The 14,077-nt window shown below is 37.9% G+C and overlaps 1 protein-coding gene across 4 annotated transcripts in view; it reads left to right on the top strand.

Moving 5' to 3' along the window:
• The window catches only part of CORIN (corin, serine peptidase), a 268,724-nt gene extending 255,953 nt beyond the window's left edge, over positions 1–12,771 (top strand). For 3 of the 4 annotated variants that reach the window (XM_055588485.1, XM_055588484.1, XM_055588486.1), the window contains one exon: positions 239–2,486. In XM_055588485.1, the coding sequence (XP_055444460.1) occupies positions 239–566 (328 nt within the window). In that variant the 3' untranslated portion in view covers positions 567–2,486. Of the gene's footprint in view, positions 1–238; positions 2,487–2,543; positions 2,678–12,588 lie in introns of those variants that run through there. The other variant, XM_055588487.1, reaches the window with a different exon arrangement.
• Positions 12,772–14,077: the final 1,306 nt, after the last annotated feature.

Genomic DNA, 14,077 nt, shown 5'->3' with positions numbered 1-14,077 from the left:
AAAGTGAACAAGTGTTATTTTCCAGAGCAGCCCCATTTAGGAAGCCCAAGTTTTGGTTTCCAGAGCAATACGATATTTACCAATTGCTCAAGGGTTATATAAATGCTTTTTATATGAATACATGGGATATGGGAGTGGAAAGAGCCATTATTTACAAAAAATATTTAAAAATCATATATAAATTTTAAAAGATAAATCTGAGTTTAAGATGCCAATAGCTCTTGAATCATTATTTTAGGAGAGAGAATGCTGCCGTTTGGAAAGTGGTGTTTGGCATCAATAACCTAGACCACCCATCAACATTCATGCAGATGCGCCTTGTGAAAACCATCATCCTGCATCCTCGCTACAGTCGAGCGGTGGTGGACTATGACATCAGCATAGTGGAGCTAAGCCAAGACATCAATGAAACAAGCTACGTCCGACCCGTCTGCTTACCCAGCCCGGATCAGTCCTTAGAATCTGATACTTATTGCTATATCACAGGCTGGGGACATATGGGCAACAAAAGTAAGTCAAGATTCTTGGGAGCATTCACCTTTCAGCTTTTAACTGGAAAACACTAGGGTACTTCCTAACCTTTGGTAATCATTTCCCATTTTCACTTATAACAGAGAGTCACAAATAGCATATGTGTCACTCCCCCTTCCATGCAAATTGTAGAAGTCAATACTTCGTCATGCCCTTAAACCTGCAAACCCAAAGGAAACCTCAGAAGTCCCTCTCTATACCTCATTTCTCCAGGGAGCCCCTACAGATGCTTGGAGCTGACATGCAAGATCAGTCATCCCTGCCTTGATAGGGACTGTATTGAATCTAGATTGCTTTAGGTAGGATAGTCATTTTGACAGTATTGATTCTTCCAATCCATCTGTTTGTGTTATCTTTGATTTCATTCATTAGTGTCTTATAGTTTCTGAGTACATGTCTTTTGTCTCCTTAGGTAGGTTTATTCCTAGGTATTTTATTCTTTTTCATGAGATGGTAAATGTGATCGTTTCCCTGATTTCTGTTTCTGATCTTTTGTTGATTGTGTATAGGAAGGCAAGAGATTTTTGTGTATTAATTTTGTATCCTGCACCTTTACCAAATTCATTGATTAGCTCTAGTAGTTTTCTGGTAGGATCTTTAGGATTTTCTATGTATAATATCAGGGCTTCCCTGGTAGCTCAGAGGTTAAAGCGTCTGCCTGCAATACAGGAGACCAGGATTCGATCCCTGGGTTGGGAAGATCCCCTGGAGAAAGAAATGGCAACCCACTCCAGTACTCTTGCCTAGAAAATCCCATGGACAGAAGAGTCTGGTAGGTTACAGTCCACGGGGTTGCAAAGAGTCGGACACGACTGAGCGACTTTGCAAACGGTGAGAGTTTTTTCTTCTTTTCCAATGTGGATTACTTTTGCCTTCTCTGATAGCCGTGGCTAGGACTTTCAAAACTATGGTGAATAATAGTGGCAAAATTAGACATTTTTGTCTTGTTTCTGATCTTAGAGGAAATACTCTGTTTTTCACCATTGAGAACATACAGAAATTTAGAACTTTGTACTACTGTCTCTCAGCTGCCTGTAAAGGACTCTTACTTTGCTTGACCTGTTAAAAGTTTAGAATAAGAATTTAATTGATATTTTCTTTAATAGTAAGCACTGGCCATGCCAACTATGTCAGGGTAGTACTGTAGCTCTCAGGGATGATGATACATGTTGGTGTCCTGTTACCCACCTTTTATTGTTTAGTCACCAAGTCGTGTTTGACTCTTTGTAACTCTATAGACTGTAGCCTGCTGGGGCCCCCGTCCATGGGATTTCCCAGGCAAGAACTTTCAGGCAAGCTGGAATTCACACATTCTCTCTGCTGACACTAAGGGACACTTTTCCCTTTGGACACCTTTCTGACACATCTTCTAGGATTAAAGGTTCTGCACGTGGTAAGATAACATTGTTTAAACCAAGGATGAGGCAACCATTCCCCTGTTACTCTGAACAGATGAAGTGAACTTTAGCAGAATGGACTCACATGCTGAGCTGTCACAGAGCTGACAGCCTCCCATCTGGGGCAGAGCTCTGGCTTGCTTATTTTAATTGTAATACCTATTGTTTATGTTGCCACATGTAATGAGAGAGGGAGGCAGTTCCCTGGTGCAGCTAGTGGTTAAGATTCATTGCTTACACTGCAGAGGCCTGGGTTCCATATCTGGTGGGGGATCCGTCCTGCATGCTGTGTAGTGCAACCAAAACACAAAAAATAAATTAGAAAACCCATTTGTAAAAAATGAAAGGGAAACCATGAGCCAGGTTACTTAACCAGTCTGTGCCTCCATTTTCTCATTAACAAAATAGAGGTGTTTGACTAATGGAGTGACTATCAGCACTTCTAATTGGAAAATTTTGATTCTAAATGAGTTTTGTCTTTGAAATAACATTCTAAGAATATGGTTTTCTTGATATAAAAATGTAATGATTTCCAATATGACTAGCCTAATTTTTGAGTCATTTTACTTTCATGTTTTATTTCTTCCTCTTTAAAAAAAAAAAAAAAAAATCCAGTGCCTTTTAAGCTCCAAGAGGGAGAAGTACGTATTATTTCTCTGGAACAGTGTCAGTCCTACTTTGACATGAAGACCATTACCAACCGGATGATCTGTGCTGGCTATGAGTCTGGCACAGTTGACTCGTGCATGGTAAGTTGCCTGTGCTTACCAAAGAGATTCAATTCTGCAATAGGTTCAGTGGGTCCATATAAGCTCATTATTATTCATGTGTGGCTCTTTGGGAAAGTTTTTTTGAAAATAACTTATCAGATGTTTCCAGAATCTCTTCTAAATACTTTTTAATAACTCACTGAATTCTCACAATCATCACTTGTGGAAAACAAGGGACCATAGAGGTTAAGTAATTTACCCCATATCACCCAGGACTAAGGTGGTAGAATGAAGTTATGAATGTGCTTGGCCACTAACTATCCTAGAAGCAAGGATTAATGTGAACACATTTCTCTGTGTTGCCAATATGACCTGGAGGTTCACCAAAAACTAGTGCCTCAGGACAGCTCTCTACAGCACTTTTCAGACAGGGATGCTCCACAGTGCACTGCAAATGTTCAAGTTTGTCTTAGTCTAATTTTACGCAGCTTTTTTTTTTTAATTCTATTTTTCTCTTACTTCAAGTTGAATGAAAGTCTTTTAAAAACCAAAGCAAAACAGAGTTTGTTATTTTGCCAGGCAGGCCTAACCTCAACTGTATAATGAAATGGTAACTGCTAAAGGGAGGGGATGGAAGGCTGATTCTTGAAAGAGAAATTAAGGCCCAACATAGACATGGGTGTAGTCATGCTCATATAATAATGTCTAATAAGAACTGGGTCCTGTCAACTTCTTTAGTGGTGGCTGTTCCACATGTGGGCATCTTAAACACATACCAGATGCTCTCTAACAAAACCCCAGATAGAAAAGGAGAGAGACAAAAGGCTACTTTTTTACCAAGTCTATTCATCAGAACCTCTCATTATCTTCCTTAACGCCTCAACAGGACACATCGCAGGCCATGGTCCTCTGTTAAGGTCTAGAAACCATGGGACTCAATAAAGAAACCAAACAAACTTTGGCCTGAAGTCCAATATTATGAAGAGGAAAAGAGGACCAAATTGTGCCTTTATCTGTATCCTTCTTTCATTTGAATTGCTGCTGCTTCACTTGTTTCCAGCTAACATGTCCACTTATCTCACTAAGCTTAGCTCAAAATCTACTCTTAAGGGGATCCTATGTTCCCCTCCAGCTGGAAGCAATCACTCATTCTTTTGAAGACTCTTTTATTTATAGCCCTTAGATTTTGCTTTCATGTAAAGTTTTTCTCATTATCCAAGTGGACTTTTGGCCCTTTTATGGTAAAAATAGCTCCTTACTTGTTTAGACATTAGCACAGAATCCTCCAAAAAATAGAGTCTAAATAATTATGTGGCTAAGTTTCTGATCTGGAAACGTAGGCATGCTGTAAATATATCCCATTTTAATAACTAGCATAAATAAGTGGTGGTAGTGGTGGTTCAGTCACTAAGTTGCGTAGCACAGCATAAATCAGGATCTTAATTCTTTTATATAAGAGGAGATAAAAAGACTGGAATATGTCTAATAAAAATGTTTCCAGTAAATTTTGCTTAAAAATCGATCAGGCTTTCAGACAGAACAATTTAGTCAGCCCCTTGAAAGGCCTATGCTTCTTGGCTGGGCTTGTGTGCTCAGCTGTGTCTGACTCTTTGGGACTGCATGGACTGTAGCCCACCAGGTTCCTCTGTCCATGGATGTTTCCAGGCAAGAATATGGAGTGGGCTGCCATTTCCTCCTCCAGGGGCTCTTCCTGACCTAGGGTTTGAACCCATGTCTCCTGCCTTGGCAGGCAGACTCTTTACCACTGAGCCACCAGGGCTTCTCATTAGTTAGGTTTATGGCATTGGTAAGTTATGAATATGATGATCACTACTGCTAGGAAATGGCATGATATATTCAAACCTGAAAGAGAAAATGTTCAACCTGGGATACTCTACCCAGAAAGATTATCATTTAGAATAGAAAAAGATAAAGAATTTCTCAGACAAGCAAAACTGAAAGAATTGAGCAATAGTAAACCAACCTTAAAATAAATATTAAAGGGTCTTCTCCAAGTAGAAAAGAAGCAACAATCTATTGGAAAGGAAAAAAAAAATCACAAGAGGAGAAGCAAATATGTAAAAGGATTGTTCAGTTCAGTTGCTCAGCTGTGTCCGACTCTTTGTGACCCCATGAACCGCAGCACACCAGGCATCCCTGTCCATCACCAACTCCTGGAGTCCATCTAAACCCATGTCCATTGAGTCGGTGATGCCATCCAACCATCTCATCCTCTGTTGTCCCCTTCTCCTCTTGCCTTCAATCTTTCCCAGCATCAGGGTCTTTTCAAATGAGTCAGCTCTTCGCATCAGGTGGCCAAAGTATTGGAGTTTTAGCCCCAAGAAAATGAAATGCAAAAAAGCAAAATGGCTGCCTGAGGAGGCCTTACAAATAGCTGTGAAAAGGAGAAGTGAAAAGGAAAGCTATACCCATTTGAATGCAGAGTTCCAAAGAATAGCAAGGAGAGATAAGAAAGCCTTCCTCAGCGATCATTGCAAATAAATAGAGAAAAACAATAGAATGGGAAAGAGTAAAGATCTCTTCAAGAAAGTGAGAGATACCAAGGGAACATTTCATGCAAAGATGGGCTCAATAAAGGACAGAAATGGTGTGGACCTAACAGAAGCAGAAGTTATTAAGAAGAGGTGGCAAGAATACACAGAAGAACTATACAAACAAGATCTTCATGACCCATATAATCATGATGGTGTGATCTAGCTCACCTAGAGCCAGACATCCTGGAATGTGAAGTCAAGTGGGCCTTAGGAAGCATCACTAGGAACAAAGCTAGTGGAGGTGATGGAATTCCAGTTGAGCTATTTCATATCCTAAAAGATAATGCTGTGAAAGTGCCACACTCAATATGCCAGCAAATTTGGAAAACTCAGCAGTGGCCACAGGACTGGAAAAGGTCAGTTTTCATTCCAATCCCAAAGAAAAGCAATGCCAAAGAATGCTCCAACTACTGCACAATTGTAGTCATCTCACACACTAGTAAAGTAATGCTCAAAATTCTCCAAGCCAGGCTTCAGCAATATGTGAATCGTGAACTTCCAGATGTTCAAGCTGGTTTTAGAAAAGGCAGAGGAACCAGAGATCAAATTGCCAACATCTGCTGGATCATCAAAAAAGCAAGAGAATTCCAGAAAAACATCTATTTCTGCTTTATTGACTATGCCAAAGCCTTTGACTGTGTGGATCACAATAAACTGTGGAAAATTCTGAAAGAGATGGGAATACCAGAACACCTGACCTGCCTCTTGAGAAACCTGTATGCAGGTCAGGAAGCAACAGTTAGAACTGGACATGGAACAACAGACTGGTTCCAAATAGGAAAAGGAGTCCATCAAGGCTGTATATTGTCACCCTGTTTATTTAACTTCTATGCAGAGTACATCAAGAGAAACGCTGGCTGGAGGAAGCACAAGCTGGAATGAAGAGTGCCAGGAGAAATATCAATAACTCAGATGTGCAGATGACACCACCCTTATGGCAGAAAGTGAAGAACTAAAGAGCCTCTTGATGAAAGTGAAAGAGGAGAGTGAAAAAGTTGGCTTAAAGCTCAACATTCAGAAAACGAAGATCATGGCATCTGGTCCCATCACTTCATGGGGAAATAGTGGAAACAGTGGCTGACTTTATTTTTCTGGGCTCCAAAATCACTGTAGATGGTGATTGCAGCCATGAAATTAAAAGATGCTTACTCCTTGGAAGGAAAGTTATGACCAATCCAGACAGCATATTAAAAAGCAGAGACATTACTTTGTCAACAAAGGTCCGTCTAGTCAAGGCTATGGTTTTTCCAGTGGTCATATATGACTGTGAGAGTTGGACTATAAAGAAAGCTGAGCACCAAAGAATTGATGCTTTTGAACTGTGGTGCTGGAGAAGATTCTTGAGAGTCCCTCAGACTGCAAGGAGATCCAACCAGTCCATCCTAAAGGAGATCAGTCCTGGGTGTTCGTTCATTGGTAGGACTGATGTTGAAACTGAAAAGGACTGAAGATCACTTAAATATGCAAGTACAGAGATTAAAAAGCAATCAGAATTTTTGTAAAAGTGACTATAATAAATTTAAAGCAAGTAGCTATAGTAATGGGTCAACATATTTGAACTCCATAGTAATCACAAATTAAACACATAGAAAATAGTTTCACAAAAACCTAAAAGAAAGGAACTCAAGCATACTTCAAAAGAAAATCATCAAAGCACAAAAGTAAAAACAAAAAGAAATGAACTCAAAGAAGAACTATAAAAACAACTGGAATAAGGTTTAAAATGGTAATATGTACATATATAATTATTTTTTATTTTATATTGGGGTATAGGTGAGTTACTGTATTGTGTTAGTTTCAGGTGTACAGGAAAGTGGTTCAGTTATATCCATTCTTTATCAGATTCTTTCCCCATGTATGCTATTATAGAACATTAAGCAGAATTCCCTATTCTATACAGTAGGTCGTTGTTAGTGATCTGTTTTCTACATTGTAGTGTGTATATGTTAATTCCAAACTCCTAATTTGTCCCCCTCCCCACCTTTCCCCTTTGATAACTATGTTTGTTTTCTAAGCCTGTGGGTCTATTTCTGTTTTGGAAATAAGTTCATTTATATCATCTCTTTAGATTCCAAATATAAGTGATGTGATATTTGTCTTTCTCTGACATAATTCAATTAGTGTGATAATCTCCAGGTCCATCCATGATGGTGCAAATGGCTTTATTTCATTCTTTTTCATGGCTGAATAATAATTCATCATATATATGTAGTATATTTTCTTTACCTATCATTCTATTGGCAGTTAGGTTGCTTCCATGTTTTGGCTATTGTAAATAGTGCTGCAATGAATATTGGGGTGCATGTATCTTTTTGAATTTTTTTTTTCCCCAGATATATGTCCAGGAGTTGCTGGATCACATGGTAACTTTATTTTTAGTTTTTTAAGGAACTTCTGTACTATTTTTCATAGTGATTGTACCAATTTACATTCCCACCTACAGTATAGGAAGGGTTACCTTTTCTCCACACCCTCTTCAGCATCTATTGTTTGTAGACTTTGATAATGGCTCTTCTGACTAGTCTGAGTTGATACTACAGTGTAGTTTTGATTTGCATTTCTCTAATAATTAGCAACGCTGAATATCTTTTCATGTTCTTTTTGGTCATTTGTAACACTTCTTTAGAGAAATGTTTCTCTCCTGCCCATTTTTGATTGGGTTGTTTGATTTTTTGATATTGAGCTTCATGAGCTGTTTGTATATTTTGGAGATTAATCCCTTGTTAGTTGCATCCTTTGCAAATATTTTCTCCCATTTTTGTAAGTTGTCTTTTTGTTTTGGTGGTTTCATTTGCTGTGCAAAAGCTTTTAAATTTAATTAATCTCATTTGGTTATTGTTTTTATCTTCATTACTATAGGAGGTGGATTGAAAACGATCTTGCTGGGGTTTATACCAAACAGTGTTCTGTCTACGTTTTCCTCTAAGAGTTTTGTAATATCCAGTCTTACATTTAGGTCTTTGAGTTTATTTTTGTGCATAGTGTTAAGGAGTATTTTAATTTCATTCTTTTATATGTAGCTCTCCAATTTTCCTAGCACCACTTACTGAAGAAGAGACTATCTTTTCTCCATTGTATATTCTTGCTTTCTTTGTCATATTAATTGACCATAGCTATTTGGACTTATTTCTAGGCTTTCTATCCTGTTGCATTGATCTATAAGACTGTCTTTGGGCCAGTACCATACTGCTTTGATTACTGTAGCTTTACAATATATTCTGAAGAAACAGAGCCTGATTTCTCAGCTTTTCTTTCTTTCTCAAGATTGCTTTGGTTATTTGGGATCTTTTGTGTTTCCATACAAGTTATAAGATTTTTTTGTTCTAGATCTGCAAAAAATGACATAGTAATTTGATAGGGATTGCATTGAATCTGTAAATTGCCTTGGGTAATAGTCATTTGGACAATACTGATTCTTCTAATCCATGAACATGGTAGGTATATCTTTCCATTTATTTGTGTTTTCTTCAATTTGTTACATCAGTATCTTATAGTTTTATGAATAGAGGTCTTTTGTCTCCTTAGGTATGTTTATTCCAAGGTATTTTATTTTTTTGATGAAACAGTAAATAGGATTGTTTCCTTAATTTCTCTTTCTGATCTTACATTGTTAGTGTCTAGAGATTCAACGTATTTCTATGTATTAATTTTGTATCCTGCAACTGTACCAAATTCATTGATGAGTTCTAATAGTTTTCTTGTAGCATCTTTAGGATTTTCTACATGTAGTTATGTCATCTGCAAACAGTGACCATTTTACTTTTCATAATTTGGATTACTATTCTTTTTCTTCTCTGATTGCTATTGCTGGGACTCTCAAAACTATGTTGAGTAGAAGTGGCAAGAGAAGACATCTTTGTCTTGTACCTAATTTTAGAGGAAATGCTTTCAGCTTTTCACCATTGAATATGATGTTTAGCTGTGGGTTTGTCACATGCTGTGCTGTGCTCAGTTGCGTCTGATTCTTTGTGACCCCATAGACTGTAGCCTGCCAGCCTCCTCTGTCCATGGGGATTCTCCAGGCAAGAATACTGGAGTGGGTTGCCATGTCCTCCTCCAGGGGAATCTTTCCAACCCAGGTATTGAATCCAGGTCTCCCATATTGCAGGTAGATTCTTTACCAACTGAGCCACCAGGGAAGCCCAAGAATACTGGAGTGGGTAGCCTATCCCCTCTCTGGGGGATCTTCCTGATCCAGGAAATTGAACCAGGGTAGCCCATATATGCCTTTATTATGCTGAGTTATGTTCCCTCTATGCCCACTTTTAAAAAAATGGGTATGGAGTTTTGTCCAAAGCTTTTTCTACGTTTATTGAGACGATAATATGGTTTTTATTGTTCAATTTGCTAACGTTCACACCACAAAGTGGGTATAGAGGGACTATATCTCAACATAATAAAAGCGATTTGTGACAAACTTACAGCCAGCATAATACCCAATGGTGAAAAACTGAAAACCTTTAAGGGGAAGAAAACTGTCATTATTTGCAGAGGATATGATACTCGATATAGAGAATCCTAAAGTCTCCATACAAAAACTATTAGAACTAATAAGTGAATTTGGCCAGGTAACAGAATACAAGATTCATATACAGAAAGCTATTGCATTTCTTTACACTAAATGGAATATCAGAAAGAAAAAATTGAAAAAAAAATCATTTTTAAAATCATGTTAAAAAATACCTAAGAATAAACTTAACCAAGGAGGTGAAAATCCCTATGTACTGAAAACTAAAACATTGTAAAGAACACTGAAGATGATTCAAAGAAATGGAAAGATATCCAATGCTTTAGGATTGAAAGAATTAGTACTATAAAAATGGTCATACTACCCAAAGTAATCTACATATTTAATGCCACCCCTGTTAAAAAATCCTGATCAGTGAAGAACTGACTCTTTCCCTGATGCTGGGAAAGATTGAAGGTGGGAGGAGAAGGGCACGACAGACGATGAGATGGCTGGATAGCATCACCGACTCAATGGACCTTAGTTTGAATAAACTCCGGGAGTTGGTGATGGACAGGGAGGCCTGGCGTGCTACAGTCCATGGGGGTTGCAGAGTCAGACATGACTGAGTGACTGAACTGAACTGTCAAAATACTTGTGACTTTTATTTGTTCTAGTTCTGTAAAAAAAAAAAAAAATTCTAAAATTTATGTGGAATCACAGAGGATCCAGAATTGACAAAGCAACTCTGAGAAAAAAAGAACAAAACTTGGAGACACACTCATTCTAGATTATACTACAAAGCTACAGTAATCAAAATAGCATGGTAACAGACATATGGATCAGTGGAACAGGATAGAGGCCAAATATAAACCCACACATTTATGGTAAATCTCTGAGGCAAGAATACAATGCAGAGAAGACAATCTCTTCAATAAGTGGTGTTGGGAAAGCTGGACAGCTACATGTAAATCAATGAAATTACAATAAAAATTATACATAATTATTATAATTATACAAAAATTAAAAGTCTAAAGGCCTAAATATAAGACATGCCACAAAACTCCTAGAAGATTACATAGGCAAAACATTCTTTGATATAAATTGTAGCAATACTTTTTTAGGTCAGCCTCCCAAAGCAAAAGAAATAGAAGCAAAAACAAATTAGTGGGCCAGATGAGAAGAACTGACTCATTGGAAAAGACCCTGATGCTGGGAAAGATTGAAGGCAGGAGGAAAAGGAAACAGCCGAGGATGAGGTGGTTGGATGGCATCACTGACTCTAGGGACATGAGTTTGAGTAGGCTCTGGGAGTTGGTGATGGATAGGGAAGCCTGGCGTGCTGCAGTCCATGGGGGTTGCAAAGAGTCGAACATGACTGAGCAACTGAACTGAAAAAATAATGAATCTATATATACAACAGAAACAGATTTACAGACATAGAAAACAAACTTATAGATACCAAAGCAGGGAGGGATAAATTATAACAATTATTATTATATATTTAAATATTTATATTTATATAAGTAGTAACATGTAAATAATAATTATTAACCTGTAGTTATTTCATGAGAATTAAATAAATTAACACAGGGAAGGTGTTTGGGAGAGCATCGATAAACACGATTTCTATTTCTCAACATTACCAAGTGGGAGGACCATAGATACACTTCCAAGTTTGAAATTCTTGCAAAGCAAGGAGTATTTTGTAAATATCTATCGTGAGTCCACATACTTACTTCTTTTCTAGAGTATCTATCCTTCTCTTTTGAGGCCATGCAGAACACATCTCTCATAGTCTCATCTTTTCAGATGTAGAAAATATTAGCATTTTTAAAGCCATAGTGTTTTAATTATATGCGGACAAAGAAAAGTGAATAAAACTTAACTGTAATAGCTTCCCTGGTGGTTCAGATGGTAAAGCGTCAGCCTACAATGCGGGAGACCTGGGTTCAATCCCTGGGTCAGGGAGATCTCCTGGAGAAGGGAATGGCAACCCACTCCAGTATTCTTGCCGCCACCTGCCCCCCACTTCCCCCCGCAAAAAAAAAAGTGGCTCAAAGAAATATTTAGCCTTCCTTGGTGGCTCAGATGGTAAAGCGTCTGTCTACAATGTGGGAGACCCGGGTTTGATCCCTGGGTTGGGAAGATCCCCTGGAGAAGGAAATGGCAATCCACTCCAGGACTATTGCCTGGAAAATCCCACGGACAGAGGAGCCTGGAGGGCTACAGTCCATGGGGTCGCAGAGTCGGACACGACTGAGCAATTTCACTTTCACTTAACTATAATACCTAGACTTAAATATTAAGAATGAATCTCTCTATGCAAATGAAATCTCTATGTATACATTATAATAAGTTTTACTGTAATTCTTATGTGGTATTTTCTATTTAAGCATGCTAATTCTTTTCTATTAAATACAGTAAGTATTAAGTTTTTCTTACCCTGAGTGTGTTTTACTTAATACATTCATTCACACAGCAAGAATCCTGGAAGTGACTTATTTTTAGATTTTTCTAGCACTATTTTTTGCGAGAAAACTTTATCCTTGAACATGTTCTACATTTATAAACTGGATCAAAATTAAAAGAATTAGATCAGTTAGGGACTCAGTCCTGATATACTTAAATTAAAAAAAAAAAGTTTGATATATTTGATTAAGTGTAAGAAATGACAAAATGTCCTCCAATTTCACAGAAAAAAAAGAATATAGCCCTTTCCCAAGCCACCTCTATTCTTTAAAAGATCAAGATTTAAAATGTTCATTTGGAAGTTCTGTTTATGTAGGGGACAGCATGTTCCCTTCACACATTAACAATGAGACCTTTGTTGAAATTTTTCAGGACATTGGTTAAGCTGGGTTGGGCTTTGTTTTACCCTCAGGATAGCGTGGACACATGAGGGCTCTGAAATACCAGTGACTAACATCCACCACTCTTCGTTACAGGGCGACAGTGGTGGGCCTCTAGTTTGTGAGAAGCCGGGAGGACAGTGGACATTATTTGGCTTAACTTCATGGGGCTCCGTCTGCTTTTCCAAAGTCCTGGGGCCTGGAGTTTACAGCAACGTGACATACTTTGTCAAATGGATTGAAAGGCAAATATACATCCATACCTTTCTCCTAAACTAATTTCAAAGATGATCAGAGACTTTTTCCAGCAACATTCAAAGAAAACGGCCTTTCCGACGGTGGAGGACGTCCTGTAGAGGGCTGTACAGGAGCACTTTTCATAGACAGGGATGCTCCACAGCGCACTGTAAATGTTCATGTTTCTCTCAGTCGAATTTCAAGCAGTTTTTTTTTTTTTTTTTCCAGTTCTGTTTTTCTCTTACTTCAAGTTGAATGAAAATCTTTTAAAAACCAAAGCAAAACCGAGTTTGTTCTTCTGCCAGGCAGGCCTAACCTCAACTGTAAAGTGAAATGGTCAACTTGGGAAAGAGAAAAGTGTAGGCACCAGGGTAACAGGTTAGAGAAAGTTCCCTCTTGTCCAGTCACAAAAGGACGTTGAGATCCAGGCTAATGAATCTTTGCCAGCAAAATGAAAATTTCTCCAGCATAACAGCATAGTGGCAAATTTCAATAACAACATCAGAGGCTTGCTTTTGATTTATGAAAAGCCAAGATAATTTACATGCTTAAGTTATTCATTATTATTCTAAAGTTTACATAATTCTGAGAACTTATGAAAGACAGAGCATCCATTTAGGTAGCTGAAAGAGCAAATCCCATTGACCACAAAGTTCTTTTCACATCAATATTAGCACTTGATATGAAAAGACTGCCCATTTAGAATTTAAATCCAGGCTGTAATTGCATAGAAAAGTCTCCATAGACCCTTCCCAGAGTTAGGGTTTGTTCATTCTGTATCAGTTAGCCAACTGAGATTTTGACAACTGGGAAACTATTTGTGGGAAAAATTTCTTTCTGTCTTTGTGACAATGAAGTTGAGGTTAAACTTTGCTAAAGGAGGGCTTGCTATAGAGTGGAGAGATGCAATTTTTTAAGGAAATTAAATTGCACCCCACACCTAAGTATTTTCCAGTTTTTCTCTGTTCATCCATACCAATAAGGTCACAGAGATGTATTTCAAAGCACAGTAAACTTTTTGCATGAATAAAAACATTTTGTAACTTTTCTTAAAAGATATTTAATAGCTGGTGTTGCCATTTCTTCCCATTGATAATTAAAAAATTAAATATGCTTTTAAGTACTATGTCATGATGCACATCAATTTATAAAGTAATTGGTGGTTAAAGTATTTTTTTTCCCACTAAAAACCTTCAAAACACAAATATTCACATGTACCTAATTTAATTTATGGGCTTTCCTGGTGGCTCAGCAGTGAAGAATCTTCCTGCCAATGCAGGAGACACTGGTTCAATCCCTAGGTTGGGAAGATCCTCTGGAGAACAAAATGGCAACCCACTCCAGTATT

The sequence above is a fragment of the Bubalus kerabau genome, chromosome 7, assembly GCF_029407905.1.
Source record: "Bubalus kerabau isolate K-KA32 ecotype Philippines breed swamp buffalo chromosome 7, PCC_UOA_SB_1v2, whole genome shotgun sequence".
NCBI lineage: Eukaryota > Metazoa > Chordata > Mammalia > Artiodactyla > Bovidae > Bubalus > Bubalus kerabau.
This window is presented reverse-complemented; position numbering and strand designations above follow the sequence as displayed.